This window comes from Acomys russatus, chromosome 28 (assembly GCF_903995435.1).
Source record: "Acomys russatus chromosome 28, mAcoRus1.1, whole genome shotgun sequence".
Classification (NCBI taxonomy): domain Eukaryota; kingdom Metazoa; phylum Chordata; class Mammalia; order Rodentia; family Muridae; genus Acomys; species Acomys russatus.
This window is the reverse complement of record NC_067164.1, coordinates 23,403,678-23,422,273: the sequence shown is the minus strand read 5'-3', so window position 1 is coordinate 23,422,273 and position 18,596 is coordinate 23,403,678. Positions and strand designations below refer to the sequence as shown.

The window sequence follows — 18,596 nt, the reverse complement described above, 5'->3', positions numbered from 1 at the left end:
TTTCTTGTTTTTGTTTTTTCCTAGACAGGATTTCTGTGTATCTTTGGCTAACCTAGACTTTGTAGACTAGGTTGGCCTCAAACTCACAGAGATGCCTGACTCCTTCCTCCCTAGTGCTGGGATTATAGGCGTGCGTCATGGAGCCTAGCTATATTTTTAGACATTAACTAGTGATAGTTTTTCTGGGATAACACTGTTTTGTTTGTTTGTTTTTTGTTTTTGTTTTTTATAACTCATTCAGATCACATCCCAATTGTTATCCCCTCACTTGTAACTTCCAGAGCATCTGAACAGGACTTCCTGTACATGAAGTTCTATATGAGCAAAAATACAAAGCAAGTATGTTGTGTGGGATTTCAGGACAGGGAGTTGACCTTGAAGAATTAAGCTTGTTTTATTCTTTACTTTAAATCACCAGTGATAAAGTGTGTATGCTACTATAATTTTGCAGTTAAAATGACTAACTTTGGAACCATTCAAATCAGAGTTGGAGTCCAGTCTTTACCATTCACTAGTTGCCCTGGGCAATTATTCAACCTTTCTATATTTCTCATCTGTAAAGAGGGGTGGTAATGCTACACATAGCCAGGATGAGGAGGGCAATTATGTCAGGCTTGGCCCAGGAACTTCTTAATACTGATGGCTAATTTTGGTAGCAGTGATATTTGCCATTGCTACTAAGCACTGTTTAGTGTCTGTGTGTGTGACTGTTTTGGGTCGCCCCAGAACTTGCTGCAGCCCTTCTGCCCCTGCTTCTCCAGGGCCAAAGTTACAGCATGAACACCACCAGCTATATGTGCTGCTCTGAATTTTGGGATGATGATTATATTTTATTTTTATATTTAAAAAAATAGGAGAGGTGTGGTGATGCCACCTGTAATCCTAGTACCCAGGAGGCTGAAAGATTAGAGGACAGTTTGTGCTAGGTAGTGAGATGAGAGCCTGTCTCCAAAAGAAGAAAAGTAAGACTTGCCGATTGGGTTCTAAAGGACTTTTGAGGTTCTCAGAGCAAACAACTTACTACTAGTTCATTACCTGGACACACTCTACTGTCTTTAATACAGGCTGATCCTGGAACTCACTCCTTTATTAGAAGTTCCAAATGATTTTTAGCTAAAATCATTACAACTGGTTGGTCCATAATCTGGGCTTATTTTTTTCCTCGATGGGGACTGGCAGTGCATTCTTTTTCATTTTTTATATTTATTTTTTATGTTATATGTGTTTTCCCTGCGTGTGTGTATGTGCAGTGTGTGCATGCCTGGTGCCTGTGGAAGTCAGAAGAGGGCATTGGATCACCAGGAACTGGAGTTCCAGACTGTTGTGAGCCACCATGTGAGTGCCAGAAACTGAATCCCAGTCCTCTGCAAGAACAGTTGCTCTTAGTCACTGACCATCTCTCTAGATTTGGATATTGTTGAATAGCTCCCCTTTGACACGTTAAATGGGAGAGGATTTGAAAATCATTTCAAAGATAATTCCCTTAGTATGAAGCTAATTGGTTAGACGTGGGCCACACAGTCTACTAGATTCTAGTCATGAGGTAGATTCATCTAGAAACTCCTTTAACATGTAGTGGGTGTTTATAAATAGGGCAGTACAATTTGTAGATAGGTCATTGAGGATTTAAAGATATTCCCATACCTTAGATCCTTAAAAGCTAAGATTCGTGAAAGTGGCATAATCTAGCTAAGTATCAGGGACATATCTTCTGTTGAATTGTATATCATTGTCAAGACTGCTATTTCGTCATTTACAATGGTTTTGAATGTATTTTTTTTAAAGCTGCTTCAAAACCTGGTAACGGGCTTTCCCTTTTCTTACAGTGCCTGGGCATCTTTCTAGAAGCAGAGCAATCATGGAGGTGGTGCCGGCTGAGGTGAATAGTTTGCTTCCAGAGGACATAATGGACACTGCTATAACTTTAGTGGATGAGGATAGTATTGAGGCTGTAATTGTGTCATCCCCAATTCCCATGGAGACAGAGCTGGAAGAAATTGTCAACATAAACTCTACTGGTGACTCTGCAGCCACGCCCATTTCCACGGAACCAATCACAGTGTACAGTAACCACACTAACCAAGTTGCAGTGACTACCACAGTTACTAAAGCAGATTCTAATTCCACAGTGAAACCAGCATTTCCAAGTGGCCTTCAAAAACTTGGTGCTCAGACTCCTGTGACTATATCAGCCAATCAGATTATTTTAAACAAAGTATCACAGACATCTGATCTTAAACTTGGCAATCAGACCCTTAAACCAGATGGACAGAAGTTAATTTTAACAACTTTGGGCAAGTCTGGTTCACCAATTGTTCTAGCACTACCCCATAGCCAACTACCCCAGGCTCAGAAAGTTACAGCTCAGGCACAGCCAGGAGATGCTAAGTTACCACCGCAGCAAATTAAAGTAGTTACCATTGGAGGGAGGCCAGAGGTGAAACCTGTCATTGGTGTCTCAGCACTCACTCCAGGAAGTCAACTGATTAATACTACAACTCAGCCCTCTGTGTTACAGACCCAACAGTTAAAAACAGTACAGGTAAAAACAAAAAAGGGGGCATATTATGTAAAGTGCATGTAAAAAAATTAAACTGACTCAAACTTGTGTTTATAGGGCTGTTAATTGCTTAATTTTTAATGAATTCTTATCAATGTTGTAAGTAATTGTGTGGATTTGTTTTGTTCTTGTATTTGATATGTCTAATGCTCATGGAAATTTTTGCCATAGAACTTACAACAAACTAAATTTTAATTAAATTCCAAATTGTATATTTATAGCCTTTTATGCATTTTATACATAGTGGTAGTTGGCCTCAAGGGCATTATTTTGTTGGCATAAAGATGCCCAACTTACTACAAAGTTATCAAATTAATCCATCTTTCTTTCTGTTTTCATGGGTAATTAATGACTAAGGGCTGGGTAAACTTTGCTGTTCTGAGAACCCCTTGGTGCCTGCAACAGCTGCTGCTCACCAGCGTTTGTCTCTTGCTTGGAATGTATTGTCCATCATCCTGTTCATATTTGCAGTATAATGGAACAAAGCATAGTATTTTGAGTTGGACCTGCTGGCTTTGAGTCACTCCTGTGCTAACCATAGGCTATGGAACTATAGGTAGCTAGCCCTCTGAAGTTTTTACCTTAGCTTAAGATGGCGACTTGAGAGCTGGAGAGATGGCTCAGAGGTTAAAAGCACTGTCTGCTCTTCCAGAGGTCCTGAGTTCAATTCCCAGCAACCACACAGTGGCTCGCAACCATCTGTAATGAGATCTGGTGCCCTTTTCTGTGGCCTACAGGCAGAGCACTGTATACATAATAAATAAATCAGTCTTAAAAAACAAAGAGACGGCTACTTGATCATTTAAAAAACAAAACAAACAGTGTTGTGTTCTCAAAACATTGAAGATCCTTCAGAATAGTACTTAATAGTATGGACATGTTATAGGGTGCACATGAAATGTTTTTTGGATTTTTATGGCCAAAAAAGCCTCTTTAGGCCACTACAATGCTTACAAATGCAGTGGTTCACTTAGGAGAAGGAAAGCACAGTACATTCCTTGTTTGGAAGAGTTGTCTTTTAAAAGAAACCAGAAGGCAGCCAGGCGTGGTGGCCCCACTTTTAATCCCAGCACTCTGGAGACAGAGGCGGGCAGATCTCTGTGTTCAATGCCAGCCTGGTCAACAGATGAGTTCCAGGACAGCCAGAGCTACACAGAGATCCTGTCTCAAAAGAAAGCCAAAAGAAAATAAACCAGAAGGCGTGAGTCAAAGTAGCAAAGAAAGGAGTGTAAGGAGTGAGTCTGGGGGAGCTGCCTCCCCTTCGCTGACGTTTCCACTCAAGTTTTGGTGCCTGTGTTGGGAAGAAATCAGAAACTTTAGTTCTCCTGAACTTTGCTTTAAGAGTTTTAAGCTTTCTCAAACCTTGCAGCCTGCTGTATCCTTTCCGCTGCTGTTTAACACTTCATACTCCTTGCTGCTTCATCACTGTTATCTCTCCCCTGACTTTATCATTGTTGGGGCACCCTTGAGTGCTGGGAAAGCCTCCTGCTCTTAGTATTCAGACCTGTTTGCATTGGTCTTGGCAGTGGGCATCATTATTGTGTTCTCCAGAGCTGATGATAGAAATTGGAATGCTGTTTCTTTGTTCATGAGAGCAGTGTATAAATATTGTTTGAATGACTGACTTTTAGCCACTGACTTCTCATTTTAATTTCCTACATATTGACAATAAAAGACTCAGCTCTAATACTTGTTTTATTGTTGGTTTTATGAAACCTGATTCCATTTGTTTTAAAAAATTAAAATATGTATATCTATCTATCTATCTATCTATCTATCTATCTATCTATCTATCTATCTATCAGAGCTGGGCATGGTGTTTCATGTCTTAATCCTGGCACTCAGGAGGACTTTATCTTTGTGAGTTTGAGGATAGCCTGGTCTACATAATGAGTTTCTAGGACGGCCAGGGCTATTTAGTGAGACTGCCTCAAATAACTAGTAAACAAACATAAATAAATAAAAATAAGCAACAGAACATCAAACATTTATTTAGAATATTTTCTAAGTATACAGTTGATTTTTAAGTAGCTTAGATCTTTCCAAGTCAAAAGCAACTTAAGAAACCTTAAAACACTTTGGAAAAATTAGTTAATAATTACACATCTACAGTTTTTCTACATTAGGCCCCATAATATTGGGGCTGTCTTGAGGACTATAAGTATACAAATCTGACCCCCCCCAGATAGTTTACAGCATTATTTAAATTGAGACTTTTAGAGTGTGGACAGCAGGCAAGAATAAAGAAGACCCATTTTCAAAAGTAGTGAAAGTAGTGACTGTCCCACAGGCAATGACTGAGGGAGAGTTATACTTCATTTCAAAGAGCTAACCACTTGTATAATCTTAGTGCATAGTGCATAAGAGTAATAAGCAGCTAGCAGCCTGGGACTGCATAGCCCTTAGTGGCTCCTGAGTTGTGTCCAACACGATGGTGAAAGTTAGTTGCAGGAGTTATTGCCTGATTTTTTACCTTATTTATAATTTTTCTTTCTTTTCATTTTGTCTTAATCTGCTGGTTATATACATTAATTGAAGATGTTTAATACTTTTAAAAAAGTTGTTTGCTTATGTATTTATTATCTATCATCTATCTATCTATCATTTATCTACTCTTTCTCATCTATAGGTATGAATGTTTTGCCTGTGTGTGTGTGTGTGTGCGCGTGCGTGTGCGCCCGCGCGCATGCCTAGTTCTTGCAAAGTCCAGAAGAAGGCATCGGGTCTCCTGAAACTGGGGCTATCATGGTGCTGGGAAGAGAACCTAGGTCCTCTGCAAGAGCAACAAGGACTCTTAATTACTGAGCTTGTGCATGCCAGGCAAACACTCTAGAAAACGAGTTACAGACTCAGGCCTGTGCACTTTGATTCCTAAGCTACCCTAGAACAAAAGTGTAAGTAAAGTAAAAGATCATTTTCAGGGCCATGCACAACATTACATAACATAAGACCAGGTGTGGTGGCAGGTGTCTGTACTCTTCGTGCTTGGGAGGTAGAGGCAGAAGATAAAGGGGTTCAAGGCCAGCCTAGGTTACATAAGGCCTTATTTAAACAGAAACAAAACCAAAACCAACTAACTGTGGTTCCTTAATGGATCTAGAAATTGTTATTTTTAGCAGTGCTAAAGGAATACAATTGTAAGAATAAGATGAGATTGTTCATTTGAATAATTACTGGGCTTTTGGTTAGAATTTTTTTTTTCTGTTTGGTAAGCATGTAGCATATGATGGTGAAAATCAGGAAGAGGAGGAAGATACTTACAAGTCTTACTTTAATAGCTAAGGTCCCTAACATGATGTGTAGATGTGAATGAAGCTCCGCCTTGTTTTAGAGCTTTACTGAGAGCACTGTGGCATTTCCCTTTGTGTCTCTGGGTTACATCAACTTTCTAAATACAGTTAATTTGCTCAATATGTCATGGTTTGCAAGCTGAGTATATTACTATGCACCAATGGATTTCCTTTTGAAGAAATGATTTTATCTCATAGGTATTTGTGACACTAGTATGTTCTGAGTGTGTCAGCATGCTGCTGTAGTGAGCACATAGATGGAACTGGTCTGTAGCTGGGATCAATAGCATTTCTGTTGTATCGCTGTTCTTGTTGGTCATGTTTATTCATTTGAGTCATCTCCAGTAATAAAATACTTTAGGGTCTCAGTACACATATTTGCCAAAAGATAACCTGTTTACTGTTCTTCACATAGTAAGCTTTGAGTTTTATGCCAGGTAAGTTTCAGTATTTAAACAAGGAGCTTGGGTGTGGTGTGACAGCGTGTACCCATAGTCTCAGCACTTGGGGGTGACAGCAGGACTTTAACTGCTTCAATTCTTCCCTTACCCTTGATACGTGTGTATGTAGCTGAAAGTCTGTTAGGCATGATGGTTTATGTCTATAATCTCAGGATTTGGGAAGCTGAGGCAGGGGGATTACTGTGAGTTCAAGGCCAACCTGGGCTACATAGTGAACTCCAGGACTGCCTTAGCTGCTGAATGAGAACATATCTCAAAAACAAAACAAATGAAAAAGAGAAAGAAAGAGAAAAGAAAGACAGTGTAGTTGTAAATCTGTAATATGTATTTATATGTTGGATTGTAGGTGAATGTTGTCATGCGTATGTGTACTTCAATGCCTCATTATTTGTATTGTATTTTTAAAAACTCTCTTATTACTAGCTTATTTGGAAAACTAATATTGTGTTTAGTGTTTCACTATTATTAAACTTTACTGTTTGTACCATCTACATGTATCAGAGAGGCTGGGATTTATTGTGAAAGTAGAGGTATTAGGTCACGTGCTTATAGATATGGTTATACTAATATTTTGGCGAATGGATTTATTTAAATGTTTTATACATTAATATATAGATGTATTTGCTAAATGACCTGACTTTACATGTATGAATCTTGTCTCATTTTACTGTACAGATATTTTATGGAACAGATGTCTTCATAGTGATTTATGTTTCAGATTGCTAAGAAGCCTCGAACACCAACCTCCGGTCCAGTAATCACGAAGCTGATATTTGCAAAACCAATTAATAGTAAAGCAGTCACGGGACAGACAACTCAAGTGTCGCCACCAGTCATCACAGGTTGTATTTCTTTACAGTTCATCAAGCTCTGTCTATATCCATCTTTTTTAGACTTAGACAAGGCTGTTTTGCCATATTAAGTTTTTAGTGCATTAATTATAGCTTACTTATTAGTATTTTTGCACTCTTACTGAAAATAATATTTTCATACAATATATTCTATTATGGTCCCCCCTAACTCCTCCCACATCCTTCCCACAACTCCAGGCTTCTTTCTTTCTCTCTTGAAAATGAATAGGCTAACAATAAATAAATAATAAAAATATAAACAAGTAAATAAATACCAGGATAAAAGAATAAAACAAAATAACAAAGAGAAATCATAAGAAATACACACAGATAAATACACACAAAAAAACAAAAACACAAATAGGAAATCAGAACACAGCTCCTCTGAGTGAGTCACCTCTCTTGCCCACACATGAAATTCTTTATGAACAGAAAATTGTCATGTTATCAAACAATTGTTACTTAACTAATAACAGAATTTAAGCCATAGTACATTTATCAACACTCTCCTTAATGTTGCCCAATTTCTTTTTATTATACAAGCAAAAGACCTATAAGACAAAAACAAAGTGATAGGAGACAAAAATTCTACAATAATTACATTGAGTTTGTTTTGTGTTGGCATCTGCTGCAGGGTGTGGGGCTGACCCATAAGTGTGGTTAATATACAGTGAGACTCCTTTGGGGGGAAAAACCTGTTTTCCTTTGTTGTGAATTGGAGATAAATTCTTGGTTAGGGAGGAGAACTTGTGACCACCTCACATCCCCCTGGCCCATCTCCGATTTCCTTGGACCTGTGCGGGCCCTGTGGGTGCTGTCATAGTCTCTGTGAGTTCATATGCACATCAGTTCTGTTGTATCTGGGAGATACTGTTTCTTTGGTGGTGTTATCCCCTCTGGCTGTTATAACCTTCCCACTTCTGCATAGTTCCCTGAGCCCTGAGGTGTAAAGGAATTTTACTCTAGCAACATGGCTACTCTGGCAAGGGATGACATCCAAATACCTAGGTCTATGTGATCCAGCCGGAATATAGACATGCCCTTAGTATACACCTTAATTCTTCTGGCTGGAATACCCACTTTTAATTCCTCTGGCTGGAATATAGACATGACTTTAGTACACACCTTTAACCTCAACAATCAATGACATCTAATTGAGGGGCAGACAAAGTGACAAATCAGAGAAAGATTGGACAGAATGAATCAGAGATAGGATACATCCAGCTCTCATGAGAAAAAAGAGGAAAGAAAAGCTACTTAGAAGCAGCCTGCAGAGATTGGGCCCGGGGAGGGAGGAGAGAGTTTGTGGAGACAGTATAGTACAGTTCAATGCAGTTCCAGTTGAGTACAGTTAAGTTTATACAGTTCGGTTCATGGAGTTCGGAGGCAGTTTTTCCAAGCAGAGCAATTCCGTGAGAAGCAGAGAGAAGCCAGTTTGAATCAGTCAGCTTAGAGAAGAGTTTTGCGTCACATTAGCTGAGTTTAACCAGCTAGACAAAGTTCAGAAAAAACTAGAGTGAACATATTCAGCAGTAAGCCTCGTAGGCTAAAAACATTCTAGGCCTAGGTTAGCAGACAGAGGCTGGAAGCTGAAGCCTCAACGTCTAGGCTTTCAGAAGATTAGATTGTGTGGAGGCTAGAAACTTCCAGGCCTAGGCCAAGGGATAGTTAGATAGAAATGCTCTGGGCTCAGCATAAACTTGTATAGCTTGGGTACAGCTCTCATCTCATCCCCTCTTCTGAGGAAGTAAAAATAACGTTTACACTGAGTGGGGAATTCCAAAGTCTCTCACTCTCTGTCCATCATCCAGTCGTGACAGAGGTGTCAATTTTTATTTGTAAAGTGAGACATGCTACACTTACTAAATACTGCTACAAGCAAAGTGCCTCTTGTGTAGTAAGCTCATGCGGGCCTTAAGCTTCTCTGCTTTGCATGGGAGTTTACCATGAAAGCAGCAGACATTTGGGCCTACAGTAGCCCCAACTAGCACTTACTAATGTTTAGTTTATGATTTTTATGGATTTCTATTTGTAGTAACTCATGTAGTTTCCTAGAAATCTTGTGTAGTAGACACCAAAACACCTTAATTTTGCCAGAGTGCAAACGGAGGCGCCCAAGGAGTAAATGTCTGAACTGGGATTTGAACCTAATCAGTTTGTCTTCAGGTAGTAACACATATACTAACTAATTGAATAGATTCAAGTTAATAGACATTGGAGTGTAATATTTCATGGTTTTAGTATTTTAATATACTCCATGTATAACTTAAAAATTCATTTAAATTTATTTTATGTGTTTAGGTGCTCCCCTACATGTGTGTATGTGCACCACGTGCACACTTGGTTCTTGAAGGCCAGAAAAGGGCTTTGAATCTCCTGAAACTGGAGTTATGAATGGTTGTGAGCTGCTGAGTGCGGGGGCTGGTAATCAAATGGGTCCTTTGGAAGAGCAGCCAATGCTCTTATTGGTTGAACCACCTTTCCATCCTCCACATGCGATTTTTTATGAACAGAAAATTGTCATGTTGTCAAACAGTAGTTACTTAAGTAGTACCAGGATTTAAGCCATAGTACATTTACCAGCACTCTCCTTAATGTGTCCTGCTTCCTTTTATTATATACTTTAAAATGTGTCGTCGCCAGTAACTATCATTTTGGACGTTTAGATTCAGATGCTCTGTTAGGCATGTAGTTCAGCTAGTGGAAATGCTGGCTGTGCCTAAGACCTTGATATCAATTCACAGCAATGCAAAACAACAGAAAAGCCCCCAAAACTATAGCTCTCCTGGTTAGGCTGCATGACTGTCATGGACGCCATTGCTCAGTCCTTGGCTCACTTATAGGATGTTGCAAGTTAATCACAGCTTTGCTTTGTGATCGCAGACAAATTGCATACAGATAAATATCTGTTGTATAGTGCACTAAGTTTACTTTGCAGAGATAATTTCATCTTTTTGGGGTGTAGGAGTCAGGATCTTACTCTGTAGCCCTGACTGGGCTGTTGCTCATTCTGTAGCCCAGGCTGGCTCTTGCACTCATAGTCTACCTGTACAGTGTCCCTGGTGCGGGTTGCAGCTGTTCATACTGTGCTCAGCGTAGCTCCTTCTGTTGGGTAGTTATGTGCAGCCTTTATGTTTTATGTATGTCGCACTGCAGGCCACCAAGCAGTTGTCCTGTATTACAAGTAGGTTATGTCACTTTTTAATATTGCAGCTAATGCTTTTTCTAAATATGCTAAGAGTGTCTTTTAATTTGGGGGTTCTCACAAAAGATGGATTTACCTATGTAGAACTGCCTTCTCTAAAATTCAAATTTGGTCTTGTCACATCCAAATTCTTTGTTTGTTTCATTTCTTGGCTTTGACCTATCAATATTAAGTTTACATACTAAAGGAAAGAGCCTACTTCTGCAGCATGCTTTCTGATTTCCAAAAGCACATCATGGCCTGTGAATAGGCCTGACTCTCACACATTGAATAAAAAATAAATAAATAAAAAGAGGAAAATCATAAATGCTACCTGGAGGGAAATCTAGCCAATTCCTCAAAAACAAAACAAAATTTTAAAGTATGTCATAAAATATTCAAATATTTGACCAAAGTTACACATCAAGCTGAATTTGCCCTTGTGCTATACCAGTGGTTCACTGTATCAAGGGGTTCATCATGCTGTGGTCCCCCCAACTGTAAAATTACTTTCGTTGTTACTTCATAACTATAATTTTGTTACACTTAAGAATCTTAATATAGGGCCTGGAGAGATGGCTCAAAGGTTAAGGGCACTGACTGCTCCTCCAGAGGTCCTGAGTTCAATTCCCAGCAACCACATGGTGGCTCACAACCATCTGTAATGCGATCTTATGCCCTCTTCTGGCCTGTAGGTGAACATGCAGGCAGAATACTGTATACATAATATATATATATATATATATATTTTTAAAAATCATAATATAAATATCTGATATGCAGAATAGTCTTAGGTGATTCCCGTGAAAGGGCCATCGGACCCCAAAGCAGTAGTGACCCACAGGCTGAGAACTGCTGTACTTTATCATACATGTTTTCAGAAGGGGCCTCTTGTCAACCACAGCATCTACAGCTCTTTGTTTTGTTCATCCCCAAAGAACATCAAGGCTTTATTGATTGTAGCATTAATGTGGCAACCCCAAACTGCCAGCTGGGTGCCAGAACCTAGACGACGTTAGAACCAGATTCATTCTCGGGTAAGTTTGATGTCCACAGTTCTTGGGAGCTGGCACTGGCACTTGGGAAGTATTTAGGCAAACCTACATTTTTGCACCTGACGGAGAGGGATGAGAGATTCCAGACTATTCATTGTTATACTGTGTAAAATTCTAGGCCAGCCTGGGCTACCTAGGAGACTGTTTCAAACTTAAACCCCAAACTAGAAACCTGAAATTCCCTTTCTAGCTAGGTCTCTGCGTGGGTTATTCTTCATTCAGTGTCCATTCAGGAGTAGAAAAGATAGGATTTTCTCCTTCCCAAGCCACCGCACAGAGGGAAGGCAGCAAACAGCAGGGCCTACATGTGACACGTGTGTGAGACCACTCTATCTAAGGGTTTCTGGAAGGCTTGTTGGGAGGAGTTTCCAGGACCCTAGAGAGGTAGGAGAGTTCAGATCCCCACATTAATGTTGTATAAACACTGCTCCCCAATTGTTCCCTGAAATTTCTATTTTTAAGATTTTTATTTTTTAGGATTTTTAAAAGATTTTTTAAAAAATTATTTTATTTTTTTATTTTTAAGATTTATTTATTTATTATTATGTATACAGTGTTTTGCCGGCATGTACACCTGCAGGCCAGAAGAGGGCATCAGATTCCATTATAGATAGTTGTGAGCCACCATGTGGTTGCTGAGACTTGAACTCAGGACCTCTGGAGGAGCAGTCAGTGCCCTTAACCTCTGAGCCATCTCTCCATCCCTGTTCCCTGAGATTTTTAAAAAATATTTTTATTTAATTTTAATGTATGTGCATTGGTGTAAGGGTGTCAGATCTTGGAGTTACAGACAGTTGTGAGCATTCCCTGAAATTTCAATCCAGCAGTTTAACAGTCAGTCACTGAGCAGGGAAGAGAATAGGGCTGGACTTTCTGCCGGTGAGGGAAGGATAAGAGAGGGAGGAAATAGGGGAGTCAGGCAGAGGTCCAGGAGATGGGAGGACATAGCAGCTGAAGCAGAGAAAGCCATAAAGTGCAAGTATCTTGGGAATTTACACTGGGAGAAAGTCAGATTAGCTTAGAGGGTTAAAAATAGATTAATACTACTCAGTTCTTGTGCCATAAAGCTTATTAAACAAAAATAATAGTCTAATCTCAATTATTTGGGTGCTAGCTGGGTTAAGAGAGAAATTGCAACATATGCACATTTTAAAAAACAACACTAGCACTTGTGTACCTTAGAGTATGTGTGGAGGTCATGTGACAACTTGAGGCAGTCCTTTCTTTCCTAGCATGTGGGACTTGGGGACTTTACTTGTCCTCTCAGGCTTGGTGGCAGGTACCTTTACCACCAGGCCATCTCACCAGGAATTATAGGTGGAAGCTTAGTTTGGGGATCCAAAACCAAGGGAGGGATCCAGGAGACCTATTCACTTTCCACTGGGGCAGAAGGGGATTCACCCCTGCCTCAAGCACGTGAGGCCACCACACTCTGAGCTGACAGTAAATATTGTAAATAGTAGCCCTTAATACAGGGTTTTAGGCTGGGCCCTGACTTGGTGATAGCACACTTTCCTTATGTATTAGACCCTAGGTTTACTCTACAGTAGCCCATGCCTCTACCCAAGAAGGGTGAAATCTGCAGACAGGAACATTGAGTAGCCACCAATTCCTAACTCCTACCCAGGGGTGTAGTCTGACCGAGTGGCCCACCTTGCCTGCTTCCTGAGTCCAGGGTGCTTCAGCACCTCAGCTGGCCCACCTGCCTCGCTGCCTGCTGGGTACTTCACCGGGAACCACCTCTCACTTCCTATTCTGCTTTGCTGCGCCTGTTATTTTAGTCATTGTCCCTGAGTGCAAGAGGGTGACCTCCAATTGGTCTAACGAGGCCAAGGACACCCTCAACAGCCTCCTTTCCTAGGGGAACGCCAGCTCCCAGTGGGCCCAGCAGCAGCAGACTGAAATCGCTGTCATTAGGGCCAGGGATCTGGGATTGGCACAGTGGACTGCAGGACTTTTAAGATAAAAAGCAAAAAGGAAGTAAACTTCTGCTTTTAGTTTTCTTTCTTATTTACAGTTTGCTTTAACATTTAAATTATTCCTGTTATATTGGTGTGTGGAAATCATCACTTTTGTGTAGGAAGCACCTTTCCCCGCTGAGCCATCTTGCCAGCCAAGTATTTGCCCTGTTTTAAATGACTTCCCCCCTAGTATTATCTTCAGGATTTGAGGTTGTCTATGAAAGTGTGGTAGCTCACGCCTTTAACCCCAGCACTGGAAGGAAGAGGCAGGCAGATCTCTGTGTGAGTTCAAGGCCAGCCTGGACTACAGAGTGAGTTCTGGGACAGCCTGGGTTACACAGAGGAACCTTGTCTTGAAAAACAAAACAAAACAAAACAAAAAAAACAACAACAACAAAAAAGTTTTTCAAGAGTTTAGAAAAGCAGCTCAGTGGATAAGAGTGCACAGCACTCCAGCTTGGCTTCTGGCACTCACATGTGGTGGCCCACAGTTAGATGTAACCCAGCTTTTCTGGCCTCCAGGGGCATTGCACTCGCTTGCACAAACCCAGACTTAGATGTATAAGGCTGGAGATGTGGCCTAGTGGCAGCAAACTTGCCTACATATACTCATGTACATATGGTTTTATTTTTTAGAGAAAAGTAATTTAATGAAAACATTTTTAATTTATTTATTTATTATGTATACAGTGCACATTAGATCACATTATAGATGGTTGTGAGCCACCATGTGGTTGCTGGGAATTGAACTCAGGACCTCTGGAAAAGCAATCAGTGTTCTTAACCACTGAGCTATCTCTCTAGCCCCCAATTTAATAAAATTTGATTACACTCTTTTAATCAGTAAGCAGTCATTAGGTCTTGACCAATCGTATTTCATAAACCCATCATCCCTTGCTCTTTTTTTTTTATTTTTTTTTGAGACAGAGTTTCTCTGTGTAGCCTTGGCTGTCCTGGACTCACTCTAGACCAGGCTGGCCTCGAACTCATAGTGATCTGCCTGCCTCTGCTTCTCCGGTGCTGGGATTAAAGGCGTCCATGCATTGTTTTAAAGCAATTTCAGGTATTCTTACCTGTAAATATTTCAGCCTTGCAGGGCATGGTGGCACACACCCGTAATCCTGGTACTCAGGGAGGCAGAGGCAGACAGATCTCTATAAGTTTGAGGTCTACAGCCAAGGCTACACAGAGAAACCATGTTTTGAAAAACTAAAATAAATAAATAATTTCAGCCTTAATCTATAATAAAATAAGTATATTTATAAGAATAACCATACCAGTGTCACTAACTACAATAACTAGTGACCTTAATTTAGTTTCTAAATATAAAATACCATGTTGCCAGGCGTGGTGGCGCACGCCTTTAATCCCAGCACTCGGGAGGCAGAAGCAGTCGTATCGCTCTAAGTTTGAGGCCAGCCTGGTCTACAAAGTGACTCCAGGACAGTCAAGGCTACACAGAGAGACCCTGTCTTGAAAAACGAAACAAAACAATACAAAACAAAATACCATGTCGTATCTCAATTTAACCAAAGTCACTTTAATGTTAATATTTTTAAATACTTAAAGTAATAATGTTTATTATTGTTGTTGTTTGTTTTTTGAGACAGGTTTCTCTGTTTTAGCCTTGACTGTCTTGGAACTCACTCTGTAGCCCAGGCTGGCCTCAAACTCACAGAGATCCACCTGTCTCTGCCTCCCTAAGTGCTGGGATTAAAAGTGTGTGTCACCACCACCCAGCTTTTTTACCACATTCTTTTTTTTTCTTTTAAATACAGGTTTTATAAAAATTGTGTACATCTTGTAAAAAATGAATATTCAGTACTCGTTGATACAAAGCAGCTTGTAGCAGTAGAGTAGCAGTCACATTTAAGTTTTTACCACATGCTTTATCATGCCTATCAAAGCCCGTGGTGAACAGTAACTCCTCCATTGCAAAGGAGGCTTTACTTTTGTGTTTGGTTACAAGTTAAACAAAAACAAAAATAATAATAAAATTATTTTTAAAATAATACAAATAGAATCTTTTTATTTATTTATTTATTTATTTATCTTTCAAGACAGGGTTTCCTGTGTAGCCTTCGCTGTCAAGAACTTGCTTTGTAGACCAGACTGGCCTCGAACTCACATTGATCCACCTGCCTCTGCCTCCCGAGTGCTGGGATTACAGGTGTGAGCCCCCATGCCTGGCTCAAATAAGATCTTTTAGAAAGAGTGTTTCCTGCCAGGCGACAGGAGGCAGAGGCAGGTGGATCGCTGTGAGTTCAAGGCTGGCCTGGTCTACAAAGCGAGTTCAGGACAGCCAAGGCTACCCCGAGAAACCCTGTCTAAAAAAGAAAAACAAAACAAAACAAAACAAGAAAAAGAATGTTTCTTGAGAGATAATACTCATTTTATAGGAAATTATATTAATAACTAATGCAGTGAGTATTTTAATGAAACTCTTAATAATTGTTTTTGGGGCTTTAGGCTTTTTCTATAGGCATTTGCTTTGCAAAGCCTATCACACACATATGATATGCTAAAGCAATATTTAACAATTACTTTAAAATAGCTTTTAAATGTTTAAAACTACATTTGTTGGTTGACTGATGGGGTGGGTATGTGGAGGTTGGAGGACTTTGGGAATCGGTTTTCTTCTTCCCATGTGGGTGCAGGGGTCAAACCAGTGTCTCTTTCCACTGAGCCTCCTCACAGTGCCCTTTGTAGCTGAGCCTTAACCTGGGTTAAAGCAACCGCCTTAGCGATATCGCAGTAGTAATTTCATTATGACCTCCACTACTTCCTAGATACTTAACCCTTCTGCCTTTGGTCAGCGGATTTGATCATTTCACCCTCAGTGACTAGAGACTCATTCATGTTGAGACAGTGCCTTTTTTTCCCTGAGTTTTGTTTTGTTTTGTTTTTTTTTTTTTGAGACAAGGGCTCTCTGTGTAGCCCTGGCTGTCCTGGATTCACTTTGTAGACCAGGCTGTCTTTGAACTCAGAGAGATCCACCTGCCTCTGCCTCCCAAGTGTTGGGATTAAAGGCGTGTACCACCATACCCAGCTGAGACAGTGCTCTTTTATTTTTAAAGATTATTTATTTATTTATTTATTTATTATGTAGTATTCTGCCTGCATGTACACCTGCATGCCAGAAGAGGGCACCAGATCTCACTATAGATGGTTGTGAGCCACCATGCTGCTGCTAGGAATTAAACTCAGGACCTTTAGAAGAGCAGACGGTGCTCTTAACCTCTGAGCCGTCTCTTCAGCCTGAGATAGTGCTCTTAATAGGAAAATTTTTGTCAGAATTTTTTTGATAATGTTGAGTTTAATGTTTTTTTTCCCTCCTACTTCTGTATACTTGATGTGGTCAGTTGCTTTTGGTTCTTCAACCTGACAGCCTGGGTCAGTCAAGATAATTTTGATTTTCCTGCCAAAATAGTCTCCAAATTGTTTCACAGAAAAGTTATTATTCATATTTCAAAATTATCTGAATGTCCATTTGCACTTTAGAAGATATTTTCAGTGGTCACTTAGATACACAGGAGACAAAGGAGCTAGTGCCTTGGACACAGTGGGGAAAAGGGCTGTGGAAGGGCTTATGTTGGGCTGATCTGGCCCAGAAATGACATTCCAAGTTCATTCATAACTCAGTGGCAGTAGTAGTCACATGGCCCTGTTTACCCTCAAGACTGGACAGGGCATAAGGTCACAAGTACAAGTGCAGTTGCTCCCATGTGCCTGAAGTACTTGATGAGTGACGATAGCAACAGTTCTATATCCTCCTTCTAGACTGTAGTGGGCTGGGCTGGTGCTGAACGTAGGTGAAGGGACGGGGCTTAGACCTGATATTTAAAGGTCTAGTGTGTCTCTGTACTCTTTTCTTGCCCAAGGTAAAACTTTCTGATAGTTGACCTCTTGAAATTGGCTTCTAGCTGGGTGGTGGTGGTACACGCCTTTAATCTCAGAACTCAGGAAGTAGAGGCAGGCGGATCTCTGTGAGTTTGAGGCCAGCCTAAACAACAGTACAAAGGCAGTTGAGGACAGCCAGGGCACAGAGAAACCCTGTCTTGAAAAAAAAGAAAAGAAAAAGGAAAGAAAAATTATGTCTTCTGTTTTCCTAAGTCATCCAGACACTGTATTTCCCTAGGGGTAGTTACTGTCCAAAACAGAGCACAGTGTGGAATCTGGCTAGGGCACTTAGTTGAAATTTTTCTTTCCCTATGGCACTGTAAAAATCAGCATTCAGGTTTGTCCATACAATTAATTTTTATTAAAAAAAAATAATTTGTGTGTTGTCATTTGTTTGGGTCCCTTCAGAGGCCTAGAGCTGAAGTTAGAAGGAGGCGTGAGCCACCTGGTGTGGATATTGGGATCTGACTCTGGTTTTCTAGATGAATAACAGGTGCTCTTCACCGCTGAGCCGTCTCTCTGGCCCCAGTAGCTGTGTTATAAGTGTCTGTATGAGTTTTGGTTTTGAGTCCAAGTCTTGTGTATTCCTGGCTGGCCTATTGCTGTGTTGCTGAGCAGGACTTTGGATCCCCAATTCTCCACCTCCCCAGTGGTTTCCCTTCCATCTTGCCTGGTTTATGAGGTTCTAGGGGTAGAACATGGCTTCCTGCAAGCTGAGCATGCACTCTCCCAAATAAGCTGCCTTCCCAGCAGAACTGTGGGTTTAATTTTGCCCTGTGTGACTTAAGTTCAGATAGGAAGACAGCTGTTCGACGGGTAGAGTCCGAAAAAGACTTAGAGCATGAGTCCAGAGCAGTCCAAGCTCAGTCTGATGGCCGCAGCCTGTTTTGGGGTCTCTCTTAGCTATCTTAATATGATTACGTTTTATTTTGTTTCTGCCTAGGCTCACTATTGTTCACTGGGTCTCACTAATATCCCTAAAGTCATAATTGATATATGAGAAACTAAAGTCTTTGTATATAGAGGCTATCACCACTTAATTTTTTTTTTTTTAACTATTACTAAAAATCATCAACTGATGTGCTACCTCTCTTTTGCAGGTAGGGTTCTTTCACAGTCGACTCCTGGAACTCCATCAAAGACGATAACAATATCAGAAAGTGGTGTTATTGGATCGACTTTAAATTCTACAACACAGACACCAAATAAGATAGCCATCTCACCTCTGAAGTCGCCAAATAAGGTAAAAAAGAAAGTCAGCCCCAAATGCCAAATGTTGTGGTTGATGTTTTATTCTCTTACAAGGAACTTCAAATTCTTTAGCTTTTATATAT

The 18,596-nt window shown here is 40.4% G+C and overlaps 1 protein-coding gene across 1 annotated transcript in view; it reads left to right on the top strand.

The window, feature by feature from the left end:
• Lin54 (lin-54 DREAM MuvB core complex component) overlaps positions 1-18,596 on the top strand; it is a 69,870-nt gene that overhangs the window by 15,497 nt on the left and 35,777 nt on the right. Inside the window, exons 2-4 of the mRNA XM_051170211.1 lie at positions 1,827-2,542; positions 7,030-7,153; positions 18,363-18,505. Of these exons, the coding sequence (XP_051026168.1) occupies positions 1,859-2,542; positions 7,030-7,153; positions 18,363-18,505 (951 nt within the window). The 5' untranslated portion in view covers positions 1,827-1,858. The remainder of the gene's footprint in view (positions 1-1,826; positions 2,543-7,029; positions 7,154-18,362; positions 18,506-18,596) is intronic.